The sequence below is a fragment of the Sturnira hondurensis genome, unplaced genomic scaffold (genome assembly GCF_014824575.4).
Source record: "Sturnira hondurensis isolate 20B ecotype Veracruz unplaced genomic scaffold, ASM1482457v3 Scaffold0001020, whole genome shotgun sequence".
Classification (NCBI taxonomy): domain Eukaryota; kingdom Metazoa; phylum Chordata; class Mammalia; order Chiroptera; family Phyllostomidae; genus Sturnira; species Sturnira hondurensis.
The window spans coordinates 610155-623115 of NW_028073651.1; the positions used below are offsets into that span (position 1 = coordinate 610155).

The following is a 12961-nucleotide window of genomic DNA, read 5'->3' on the forward strand; positions in this document are numbered from 1 at the left end:
CGGCCGCTGGGCGCAGAGCAGAGGCAGACAGCACCGACCTACAACGGTGACTAATGGTTTTTGGACTTGACGGTGCTGCAGAGAGTGATGCACCCTCAGTAGAAAACGGCCAGGCTAAGCTACGATGTTCTGCAGGGTAGGTGTATTAAACGAATTTTTTAAAATATTTTATTTATTTTTAGAGAGAGGGCAAGAGAGGGAGCGAGACATCAATGCAAGAGAGAAACATTAATCTGTCACCTCTCACAGGTGCCCCGACCGAGGACGGACCCTGCACCCAGGCGTGTGCCCTGACCGGGAACCCAGCGACCTTCTGCTTTGCGGGACAACACCCAACCCAGTGAGCCACACTGGTCAGGGCTCTTAAGTGCATTTTCAGCTTACGACATATTCTACTTAGGATGAGTTTATTGGGTTGTATAACCCCATCATAAGCCGAAGAGCATCTGTACATAGTATGCTTACTCTGTCTAAGAAAAGAAAATGAAAATGTTTTGCACATGCTGCTTGCATCTTCTAGAAACAGTGGAAGGAAACCAAGAAACCAATGACAGTGATTACCTGCGGGGTCAGGGAGAGTGGAATGGGAGGGAAGGGAGGAGAGACTTTGCTGTATATATTGCTCATTTTATATATATATATATATATAAAGTATATATATTAGTATATATATATACTAACACACACACAGCGTGTATGCAGAGGTTGGCAAAAGTTTACAGTTGTGAGTATGCGAAAGTGTGCGTGAGTATAGCAAGTAGACAGTAACAATGTGTAAATAATGAAGGCCAGCCATTCGGGCACTTCCGAGACTGTGCCTCAGTGCACTGTGCCCATGACATTATTTTGAGTTAATAAAGCTACTATAATAATTAAACCTGCATGTCTTCTACCATACGCACAACTGTACACCTACTTTTGCCCACCCCTTAAATATGCCATATATTACACACGTATATATATATACATATACATACATATGTATATATACACATACATTATGTTTTTTATCTTTTTTAAAAATTTATCTTTAGAGAGATGGGAAGAGAGGAAGAGAAACATCAATGTGTGGTTTCCTCTGGAGCGCCCCCTACTGGGGACCCAGCCCACAACCCAGGCGTGTGCCCCAACTGGGAATTGAACCTGCCACGGTTTGGTTCTCAGGCCGGCACTCAATCCACCAAGCCACGCCAGCCAGGGCTGAAGTGTCCAATTCTATACTGCATCATCTGTATACTGCATCGTGCACTCACCACCAAAAGCCCAGTCTCCTTCCGTCACCATGTCTTTGCACCTCCCCCTGCCCCGCCCTGGCCCCGCCCTCGTTACCACCTCCCTGGTTTAACAGCCAATCACGTCCCCTGCCGGGTGCCGCTCCACCCTCTCCACCTTGAAGTTTCCACCAAATCAATGGGTGAAAAAGGGCTCCTCGCGTTTCCATTGGTACCTGTTTCCTGACCATCTATATGGCTGATGAATTTTCCTGTGAGTGTTTGGCCACCTATATTATTAGACTGTTTTAAAAAAAAATGGGGCACTCTGTTCTTATTGACTGGAAGGGTTTTTAGATACAGGGTCCGGCACAAATGACCTTCCTAATTTATTACATAAAATCTTTTACTACAAAATCATAAGCATGCAATTCTGTGACATAACAGTGTCACACTCTAGCACACCATAGGACGTTTTAGGTGACGTGTTCAAATTGCTATCCATTCATGCGAGACACTCACGTACCCCACCAACCACACGCAATGACGCTACTTCTGCCGGACGCTGTAGGGGTGTGTGTGTGTGTGTGTGTAATGAACATTTAAATATGTTCATGAGTGCAAACATTTAAATATAGTTTATCACATAAACATAAATTACATGTCCACATATACATTGGGGGCCTTGAATCTGTTATATATGTAACGAGGCTTTTTTTTGTTTATCACCAGCCTTTCAACTTTATTTACAGTATCTCTTAACTTCTGGAAGTTTCAAAGGATCATTTTTTCAAACCAGCTGACCTTGTCCTTTATGGATTTTGGGGTTTGTGTCTTGCTGTGGGAGACTTTTCCTACCCCAAGATCTCTTGTAACATTTTTCTTGTACTTTTTAAAAAACCGTTTGTCAGGACGGACGTTTTTCGAGCGTGACAAAGGGATTCTTTTCCCCCAGCTGGAGAACCCGTGTCACTGGCCTCTGGAAGCCTGGGCGTGGAGCGAACTGTGCAGCCAGATTTCACATCCCACTCATAAGTGACTAACACGATCCCAGGGGTCTAATCCACACTACCTGCCTTTGTGCCCGAGCCCCTACAAGATGGAGATTAGGGCCTGACTTTACAGGTGAGGAAACTGAGGCCAGAGAGCGGCGGCGCCTGGCCCAGGCCCACAGAGTTGGAGGGAGGCAAAGGGCAGGGACAGAGGAATGACTCAGGGCAGTGCCGGCCCTGGGGCCGGAGCCTCAAGCTCACCTCCAGGCCAGGACCAGTGTGCAGTCCGCCAGGATACACATCTTGGCCAGCTCCTTCAGCGCCTGCTGAGGGTCTTTCTGGGTGGAGAAGAAAATCAGAGTGAGAGATCTTCGAAGAAACAAGGAATTCCAGTGTGAAAACGCAGGAGCTCCGGCGGCCGGGAGCCTTCCTTTCCCCCCGGCCCGCCCTGGGTGCTTGGCCCATGCTGGGCAGGATAGGACCTGGGACAGCCCTGGTTCCATCCCCCCAGGGCTCACAGTCTGCAGAAGGGACACACACCCATCCCCAGACAGTGACAACCACAGTGGCCCAGGGCTGGGGCGGGGGGCAGGGCCCCTGCTCACCACGTCCACATGGACCAGCAGGACCCGCAGGGCGAAGTTCTTCCCCAGGCTCTGCAGACGCTGGTGGATGTAGTCTGGGTGGAGGTTATGGTAGCGGAGGCTGAGGGCAGGGGAGAGGAGGGGATCAGGAGTGCTGGTGTACCCAAGGTCCTGGGAGCCCCTCCTCACTGGCATTAAAATGCAGAGAGCTGAGACGAGGGTGCTGGGACCTGAGGCTCAGAGAGGCAAGCGACCTCACGCTTCCGGGAAGGGGCACAGAGGGGCCTGGCAGCAAGGGCAACCTGGCTCTGGCTTCCTGGAGGGGTGGCCCCGGGCCATGCACTGAGGAAGGGAGAAGACTTGGGCTTCAGAGAGTGAAGAGGAGACCAGTGCCCTAAGGAAGAGTGTGCTCCGCCCCCCCCACCCCCACCCAGCCCTGGCCAGGGAGCCCAGTTGGTTAGAGAGTTGTCCTGATAGGCCAAGGTTGTGGGTTTGATCCCTTGTCAGGGCACATACAAGAAGCAACCAATGAGTGCATACGTAAGTGTAACAATAAATCAGTCTCTCAAATCAATAAATTAGCCCTGGCTGCTGTGGCTCAGTGGATTGAGCACCAGCGTGCAAACAAAAGGGTCGCCAGTTCAATTCCCAGTTAGGGCACATATCTGGGTTGCAGGCCAGGACCCCAGTACGGGGCACACAAGAGGCAACCACATATTGATGTTTCTTTCCCTCTCTTCCTCCCTTCCCCTCTCTCTCCAAAAGAAAAAGAAATGTAAACAAAATAAAATCAATATATATATATATATTTTAAAAAGCGTGACTGGAGACATTGCACAGCTGGTCTTGGGAAGCAGGACCCACCCTAGGACTGTCGGCTTCAACACAGGGGACAGTGGAAGCGCAGGTGTGGGGGGATGGGCTTCTCCTCCTAGGAATGAGGAGACATCTTGGCCCAGGAGCCGCCAGCTCTCCTGCCCAGAGACAGGACAGGAGATTAGAAATTTCACGCCCCCGCTTCTGTCTGGAGAGGGGCCCCTGGGCTTATTGGGAGCAAAGGTTAGAGAAGCCCTGGCCCTCATCAAACACGGTCCCAGAGGCTGGAGTCACTCATCTGGGACATGAGAGAGCCAGCCCCCAGCTCGCTCAGACACAGGAGTCTGGAGCCACGGGGCACCTCCAGGCCCAGCACTGTGCCTGCCACGCAGGGTCACAGCGAGGCCCAGAGTCAACAGGGCCATGCCTGGAGGTCTCTGTGGAACAGCCCCCAGCACCGGAGCATACCCGGCAGGCCCTCCTGGAGGTGCAGCCGCTGCCCACGGCTCACCTGAGGAAGAGGGCACAGGTGCTCTGACCCAGCACGTAGTCAGGAACCACGTCGCCGAATTCCCAGGGCACGTTGCGCACAAACTTCAGCACAGGGTTGCCCCTCTGCGAGGAAGAGCCAAAGCCATCAACAGGGGTGACTCTGGGACCACCACCGCCCCAGGTCCCCGCCCCCACCTCTCCCAACACCTCTTCGCCCTCCCCCTGCCGTCAGCCTCACTCTCCTCCTCTGAGCCTATAATGTCCTTGGCTCCCCAGCTCTGACACGGGTCCCTCTCCCCCAGCCCCAGGCCTGAACTAAAGGGTCCCTGGGTCTGTCTCTAGCCCAGCCCTGCCTTCCAGCCCAACCTGGTGTCATTTGGTCCACCAGGTACTTCCCCCTGGATGTCCGCCTGTGTCCAAACTGCCCTAGACACCCACCCCCACACCTACTCCTGCTCCCAGCCCCATCTCAGGGACAGCCCGACGGCCCAGAGGCCCAGGCTTGCTCCTGGACACTCCCCCCACCTCCTCCGGTAGGTACCCCCCCCAAACATCTCCTCCTCCACCACCAGCACTGCTGCCAGGCCCCCACCCCGATGTCCTGCCCCAGTGGTGTCCCTAACTGACCATCCTCCAAAAGTGGCCACAAGGATCTTCCTATAGCACAAACCTACCCCTCCCCTGCTCTAAATCCTGCTGTGGCTCCCCAGTGCCTCCAGCAGGAAGCCTCATGTGGCTCCACAGGTCAGCACCTGCCCAGCAGACTCCTCTCACAGTCTATTCTGAACATACCCTGTAGCCCCAGACTGAAATTCCCTGAGCAAGCTCCAATCCATCCAGCAAGTATTTAATGAGTGCCAGCTGTGTGTCTCAGTGTGCCCTGCTCTCATGAGGGACACAGACATTAAACAAAATAATCTCAGGGATGAACATGTAGTTGCCAAGTGAGAAGGGATTTAGTTTTGCCCTGGCTGGTGTAGCTCAGTGCTGACCTGCGAACCAAAGGGTCGAGGGTTCGATTCCCAGTCAGGGCACATGCCTGAGTTGTGGGCCAGGTCCCCAGGAGGGGGTGCACAAGAAGCAACCACACATTGATGTTTCTCTCTCTTCCTTTCTCCCTCCCTTCCCCTCTAAAAATAAATAAGTAAAATCATCAGGAAAAAAGGGGATTTGGTTCTAAGAAGAGGTGAGACCCCCTCTCACGGTGGGTGCGGACTGATCGAAGTGGCCGAGGCAGGGAGGGTCTGCAGGGGTCCTGAGTCCCACAAGCCCTGAGCCACCTGACCCATGGCAGCTAGAAGCCATGGGAAGGCTTTGTGCAAGGGAGGGGCGGGGTCCTGTTTTATTTTTTCTAAAGTTAGTTTTTTAGATTTTATTTATTGTTTTTAGACACAGGGGAAGGGAAGGAGAAAGGAGAGAAACCTCAGTCAGCCTCTCACACGCCCCCAAGTGGGGACCTGGCCCGCAACCCAGGCAGGTGTCCTGACCGAGAATCCAACTGGCCAACTTCCAGTTCCCAGTCCAGTGCCTAGTCACCTGAGCCACAGCAGCCAGGACTCCTAATTTAATTTTTAAAAGATATGACCAGTCCTGGCTGGATTAGCTCAGTGGCTTGAGCGCGGGCCTGTGGACCAGAGGATCGAAGTTTGATTCCCAGTCAGGGCACATGCCTGGGTTGCGGCCAGTTCCAGGCAGGGGATGCACTAGAAATATCAACCATACATTGATATTTCTTTCCCTCTCTCCTTCCCTCCCTCTCTAAAGATAAATAAAATCTTTAAAAAAAAGATATAACCAAAAGCAAAAGGACAGACAATGACAGGAGGGGAGAATATGGAAACTGGAACCTTCACACACACTGCTGCTGGGACTGTACAACAATGCAGCATTTTAGAAGATAGTTTGGGAGTTGCTGAAAAGGTGAAATGGAGCATGGTCATGTGACCCAGCAAAGCCACTCCCCAATGAGTTCTCAAGAGAACTGAGAACACACAGCTACACAACAACGCGTACACAAGTGTTCGCAGAGGCATTCTCACAGCGAGCAAAATGGCTGAAGGGCCAAAGGGATTGCCCGCCAATGGGTGAATGGATGAATGAGATGTGGCAAATCTGCGGGATGGAATACTACTCGGCACTGAAAAAGGACGAGGCCCTGACACACACCACAACATACAGACAAACCTTCAATAAGCCAAGGGAAGGAAGCCCAGCCACCAGTTGATGGACGTCTGGGCTGCGTCCACTGCCCGGCCAATATGAATAACACTGCCCTGAACAGCTGTGCCCCAGACTGTGCGTGGACGTGTATTTTCATTTCTCTTGGACACGTACCTAAGAATGGACTTGCCAGGTCAGGTGCTCACTCTGTAATTAAATGTTCTAGAAACTGCCAGACCGGTTTCCGAAGCGGCTGCACCAGTCTGCATTCCTCCCAGCAGTTTCTGAGGGTTCCACTTCCTCCACAGCCTCACAGCCCTTGTTACTGTCTTTTTTCTCCCAGCTGCCCGGCTGGCGGGAGTGGATCTCACTGTGGTTCTGGTCTGCACCTCCCTGATGGCTGACGACACTGAGCACCTTCTCACACTCTCGGGTCCTACTCTTGTCTCTGTATAACCCTAACCCTAACGCCAGCTCCGTCGATTGTAGAGACTTTGTCTATTTCTTTTCCATCACTCCATCCCCACGGGCTATACAGCGCCTGGCAACCTCTGAACATACCTGTGGACTATAAGTGGATGAGCCCCCATTTTAAAAAAAGATTTTATTTATTTATTCTCAGAGAGAAGGGAAGGGAGAGGAAAAGAGAAGGAGAGAAACACTGATGTGGAAGACACATCGATCGGTTGCCTCCCACACACACCCTAATGGGAGACCTGGCCCACAGTCCAGGTATGTGCCCCGACTGGGAATTGAACACCAGGAACTGAACTGGTGACCTTTTTTAAAATTTCTTTAATTTTAATTGTTATTCAAGTACAGTTTTCTATCTTTTACTCCCATCCCAGCCTACCCACCCAGCCCTCCTCCCTCCCTCCCTCCCTCCCTCCCTCCCATTTCCACCCCCCCCAGTCCCTGTCTTTTATACTCTGAACTAGTGACCTTTTGCTTTGCAGAATGACACTCAACCGTATCAACCATGCTGATCAGGGCTAAGCCCCCATTTTATCTTATTTATTATTTTATTTATTTATTTTTGAAGATTTTATTTATTTATCTTTAGAGGGGAAGGGAAGGAGGGAGAGAAACATCAATGTGTGGTTGCCTCTCGTGCACCCCCTGCTGGGAACTAGCCTGCAACCCAGGCATGTGCCCTGACCGGGAATCAAACCGAGATCCTTTGGTTTATGTTTTTTATTTTTTTAAAAGATTCTATTTATCCCCTTAGAGACATGAGAAAGGAAAAAGAAAGAGGAAGAGAAACATCAATGTGTGGTAGCCCCCCCACATCCCCAACTGGGGACTGGCCTGCATCCCAGGAATGTGCCCCAACAGGAATTGAACTGGTGACCCTTTGGTTCACAGACCAGCACTCAATCCACTGAGCCACAGCAGCCAGGGCACAAACCCTCATTTTAAAGGCACAGATGGGGTAAGTCATTTGCCCAAGATCACACAGCTGCTCTGTAGCAGCGCAGGATTTGAACTTGGGCCTGTGTTCAACAAACAGGTTTTGAACAAAGGAACAAAACTGGGACAGGAAACACAGCTGCAGTGACACAGTCACACCCCCACAAGAACGGCGGATGTGCTGTGGACTGAATGTGTCCCACCAACACTGAAATCCTAACCCCCAATGCGATGGAATTAGGAGGTGAGGGGAAGGGATTAGGTCAGGGGGTGGAGCCCTCAAGGAGGGCATTAGTGCCCTGTAAAAAGACCCCAGATCTACCGCACCCCTTCCTTCACTAGACACGGATTCTGCCAGTGCCTTAATCTTGAACTTCCCAGCCTCCAAAACTATGAGAACTAAATGTCTGTTGGTTAAGCCAAGTCTATGGGAGGTTTTGTTATAGCAGAATGAGACATGTGGGGCAGCCTCAACCCACACACAGTAGTTGAATGCATGAATGAATGCATGCATGAATGAATGAATGCATGAATGAATGAATGAACCGGGCTGCTGAGAGTACAATGGCTAGAACTCAGACCTCCTCCCCCTGCCCAGAAGAATGCCATCCCTATTACTGTTTTCTCGCACCAGATCTTCAAAACCCCACTTCTCTCTGCCCCTCCTCACCTGCCGGGGGCTCACAATGATGCTGTTGGATTTTGCCCCTGGTTTGGGAGCCTGGCCAGGGGCCTCCCCTGCCTGGGGCTCTGACCCTGTAGGGTGTGTGGCTCCAGCTCCCCCTGCAGGTCCCGAGATGGCAAACTCAGCGTAGGTCTGCGGGGCTGCCTGGGCAGAGGTCTCCGTGGTGGGACAGCTCTGCGTGGATTTGAATAAGGGCTTGAGCTGTGGGGAGAAAGGAGGGGGTGGGGTCAAAATCCGATCCTACCTACTTCTCCCCAACCCTCAGCCTGTCCCCAGGTCCCAGGCACCATCTTCTCTCCCTTGGACCACTGTCATCACCTCCTCACCAGCTCCCTGCCTAACCCTCCCCCTCCTCCCCAGTCCAGTCCATTCCCCACACTGTCTATCAAGTCCCTCAGCTGCTCACAGCCTGCCTCAGAATAAAAGCCACAGCGGCCACCATAGCCCACAAGACTAGATCTGTCCCTGCCTCTTGCCTCAGGGCCCTCCCGTCACCTCCCCCCTTGCTTTCTCTACTCCAGCCCCACTGGCCTTCTGGCTGCCCTCAAATTGTCAGACTGTCTCTGACCTCAGGACCTTTGCACTGGCTGTGCCCTTTCCCCACAGATGTCCCATAGGTCACTCTATCATTTCTTCACGTCTCTGCCAAGACGTCACCTCTTCAGAGAGGCCGCCCCTGACTGTCCTACCTGAGACTGCACCTTTCCCCCATCACACCCTGTCTTTTTATTTATTTATTTATTTAGTTATTTATTTATTTATCTTTAGAGGGGAAGAGAAGGAGAGAGGGAGAGAAACATCAATGTATGGTTGCCTCCCATGCGTCCCCTGCTGGGAACTGGCCTGTAACCCAGGCATGTGCCCTGACTGAGAATCGAACTGCTGTTGTTTGGTTCGCAGGCCCGTGCTCAATCCACTGAGCTACACCAGCCAGAGCACACCCTGTATCCTTAGCTCACTTTCTCTTCTTCACAGCACATAAGCAGCCTGCCGACTGTTTTCCTTTGGGACGGAGATCTCAACGTTGCCATATCCTTTCTTTGACTTACCAGTTTTGTTTTATTTTTTAATGCAAAACCTTCCATTTCTTAAATGTCAGCAAGAAATTCACGCCTTGCAGGGTGCTGGCCACATAAACACATCCCGGGGCCACTTGCTCTTTGCCAGTTTGCGGCCTGTGCGTTGGCCCTCTCAGAATAAAATGCCCCACGGTATTTTACAGACAGAGAATCTGAGACTCACAGAAAGCTGTCCCAGGCTCCAACATTTCCTAATCCGCACTGTAGCCCCACGCGCCCTTCCCGTCCCCCTTCCTCCACAACGCCCCGCCCCGGCCTCCCAGCGGTCCCCCATCTCCCAGTCCTACCCCAGCAGGAGGGACCTCATCCCCGTCCAGTGGTATGAAGAATTTCTTCCTTGCGGGTGGCCCAGCGGGCTGCCGGGCTCCCTCTTCGTCCATTCCAAGGTTCTCCCGGGGCCTGTAAGTGATGTGGAGGCGGGAGAGAGTGAGACATCAGCGTCTGTCTTTCCATCTCCCAGAAGGGACCGCCACTCACAGCCATTCTCGCCGCGCCACCCCCACCCCCGGGCCGGTAAAAATATATATATCCCAGGTCGCCACAGCATCAAGCTGCAAACACCCAGAGCCCCAGGTTCTACAAAGCCCCGACTGGAGGGAGCCTCCACCTGCGCCCAGCCCGCCCACAAGGCCCATAGGTCCTATTCATCCTGCTCACAGTTTCCCGCCTTCCTGGTGCCGGGCTGGGCTACTGTGCCCACCTTTCGTCCGTCCCGCCCCACATATCGCACCTGTATCCCCGCCCCTCGATCGCTCTGGTCCATCTCTGACACCCAAGTATTGATTGGCTTCTACGGCTGCCAATCGCCACCAGCGATCTCCACCCCTCCACTCCTCCCACTCACCCTCCGCGGCCAGCCTTGCTTTGCCCCCCCCCCCCCCCCTTNTTTCCCCCCCCCCCCCCCCCCCCCCCCCGGTCTTCGAGGCAAGAGGACTCACCTCCCTGCCTCTAAGCGGCAGGGTAAAGACCCAGAGGGAAATCAAAGCGGCCGCCCGCCCTCACGGTGTGCACCGCCCTATGCTCGCCGCACTTCCGGCCTCTCTAGCCCGCCAGCCCGCCCTCACCGTCCCCCAGAGAGCCGTCCCCGCTCAGCTCTCTATGGTCGCGGAGGACTGCCGAGTCCTGGGTGGAGAGAGCTATTTGTTGTTCTTTGTCCCTGAGCGTCTCTGGTTGCCTAGCAGTTCAATTTCAAAGCCCTGATTGAGTGCCTATTGTGTACTCGGACTCCGGACGGGGTTCAGTGAAGAAGAGATGGTGGCAGATCAAACTAAGTCCCTTCTCTCTGCACAACCTTGGGTTTGAACCCCGACTCTGCCTCTGACTTGGTCTCAGTTTCCCCACTTACTCTTTTATTCCATACATGTGCTCCCAAGGGCCCCTCTGTTCCAGGCCCTGAGCCCAGCGGCGGTAGTGACACACAGGTGACTAACGATAGCCCTGAGCCACCCTTCTGGAGCTCGCAACTCAGTGGGAAAGACACACCAGGTTCCGGTGACGACCCGGAGTGGGCAGGGCTGGGATAGGATACCTCAGTGGGCCGTGGCAGGGTGTGTGTGGGTGTGTGTGCGGGAGGAGAAAGCTAACCCAGGCAGAGGGTCAGAAAAGGTTTTTCTGGAGGAAAGGACATCTGAGCAGAGACCTGGTTGATGAGTTAGTATTAGTCATTTCCTGAAAGGATGGTATCACGCTGTTCTAACTTGCAACTCTGATTACTAAGGAGAGAGAACGTGTCTTTGTGGGTTTATTGGCCTTATATATTTTGTCTGTTGTGAATTGCTTGCTCATATCCTTTGCCCATTTTTCAAAATGGCATGCCTTTTTTTATTACTATTAATTTGTAAGAGTACTTTATGGTTTCCGATTCTCTTAGTCAGTTACATTAGCTTCCAAATATTTCCTTATAGTTTGTACTTTGTGTTTTAACTTTATTTTGTCACGGAGAAATGCTTAGTGTTTATTTACACCTATTGATCGATGTATTCTATCCTGACTTTTGCTTTTGGTGTGTTGTTTAAGAGGCCTGCCATACGACAAGGTCATAAATGTATCTTATCATTTCTTTTGAGACTCTCCTAGTTTTGATTTTGTCTTTAACACACATGAGACATTAGAAAATGCGCTGAGGCAGAATTTATGATGAATGTAGCAAATTGTCCTAACGCCATTTATTTTAAGTCAGTCCTTTCCCCGGTCTTAACATTCCAGCTTTTCCTTGTACCAAATTTCCATGTAAATATACAGGTATATGTCTGTTGTGTCTGTTGTGTTTCATTGATTTCTATATCTGTGTCTTGCCTTCATGCCATACTGCTTCATTCTTTTATCTTGATATGTTTTGCTGTTGTATGAGGCAAGTTCCCCCTCTGTTCAGTCTCAAATCTAACTTTACCCTTCTCATGTATTTCCTGTTCTGGCTGGGTTTTTGCAGTTGCTTTCCTAGGTCTGGGAAAAACCCTATTGGGACTGAGGTTGGAATCGCACTGAATTGATGGATTCATCGCACGAAAATCAACAGCTTTTTCATATCCATGAATAGGTTGCGACTCCCTCTCCACCAATTCCAGCTTTTGTTAGGAGCCTACTCTAAAAGATTTTTTTCTAATTAACTTTTACTTATTGATTCGTGAATACATTTCTTATGCAAGGTTCCTAGGACTGCTGCAACAAAGTACCAAAAACTGGGTGGCTTAAACAACAGAAATTTTTTGTCTCACAGTTCTGGAGGCTAGAAATCCAAAATCAAGGTGTTGGCAGAGTCATGTTCCCTGGACCCCCACTAGGAAGGCTCTGTTCCAGGCCTCTCTCCCAGCTCCTGGTGGCCTTCCGTGTTCCTGGGCATGCAGGTGGCCATCTTCTCCCCATGACTCTTCACTTCATCTGCCCTCTGCACGTCTGTCTCGCCACGAGCATGTCAGTTGTATTGGATGAGGGCCCATCCTAATGACCTCTTTTTGACTTGATTACCTCTGAAAAGACCTCATTTCCAAATAAAGTCGCATTGTGAGGTTAGGCCTTCGGTGTATCTCTGCGATGGGGACACGATTCTACCCATAATGATTCTGTTACTTGTTTTAAAGATTTTATTTATTTATCTTTAGAGGGGAAGGGAAGGAGAGAGGGAGAGAAATATCAATGTATGTTTGCCTCTCATGCATCCCCTGCCAGGATCCGGGAACTGGCCTGCACCCTGACTGGGAATCGAACTACCATCGTGTGGTTCGCAGGCTCGTGCTCAGTCCATTGAGCTACACCAGCCAGGGCTGATTCTGTTACTTTTTATAACCTCCTTTCCTCTGAGTTCAGTTGACTTCATGCTAGAGCACGTTTTATTCTTTCACCAATTATTGTGGGTAGTAACTCTCTGAGTGTCTTTTAATTTTTTTTTAAACGTATTGATTTGAGAGAGAAGAAGGGAAAGGACAGGGAAGAGAGAGGAACATTGATCTGTTGTTCCACTTACGTATGCACTCATTGGTTGATTCCTGCTCGTGCCCTGACCCAGGATTGAACCGGTAACCTCGACTGACCTGGA

The 12961-nt window shown here is 51.3% G+C and overlaps 1 protein-coding gene across 7 annotated transcripts in view; it reads right to left on the reverse strand.

Moving 5' to 3' along the window:
* The window catches only part of ERCC1 (ERCC excision repair 1, endonuclease non-catalytic subunit), an 18546-nt gene extending 5825 nt beyond the window's left edge, over positions 1-12721 (reverse strand). Inside the window, exons 1-6 of one of the 7 annotated variants that reach the window (XM_037058648.1) lie at positions 12713-12721; positions 9717-9828; positions 8336-8551; positions 4115-4218; positions 2809-2908; positions 2465-2541 (exon numbers count right to left, since the gene is read on the reverse strand). In XM_037058648.1, coding sequence (XP_036914543.1) covers positions 2465-2541; positions 2809-2908; positions 4115-4218; positions 8336-8551; positions 9717-9809 — 590 coding nt within the window. In that variant the 5' untranslated portion in view covers positions 9810-9828; positions 12713-12721. The other 6 variants (XM_037058623.1, XM_037058633.1, XM_037058663.1 and 3 more) reach the window with 6 other exon arrangements.
* Between the last annotated feature and the right edge of the window lie 240 nt (positions 12722-12961).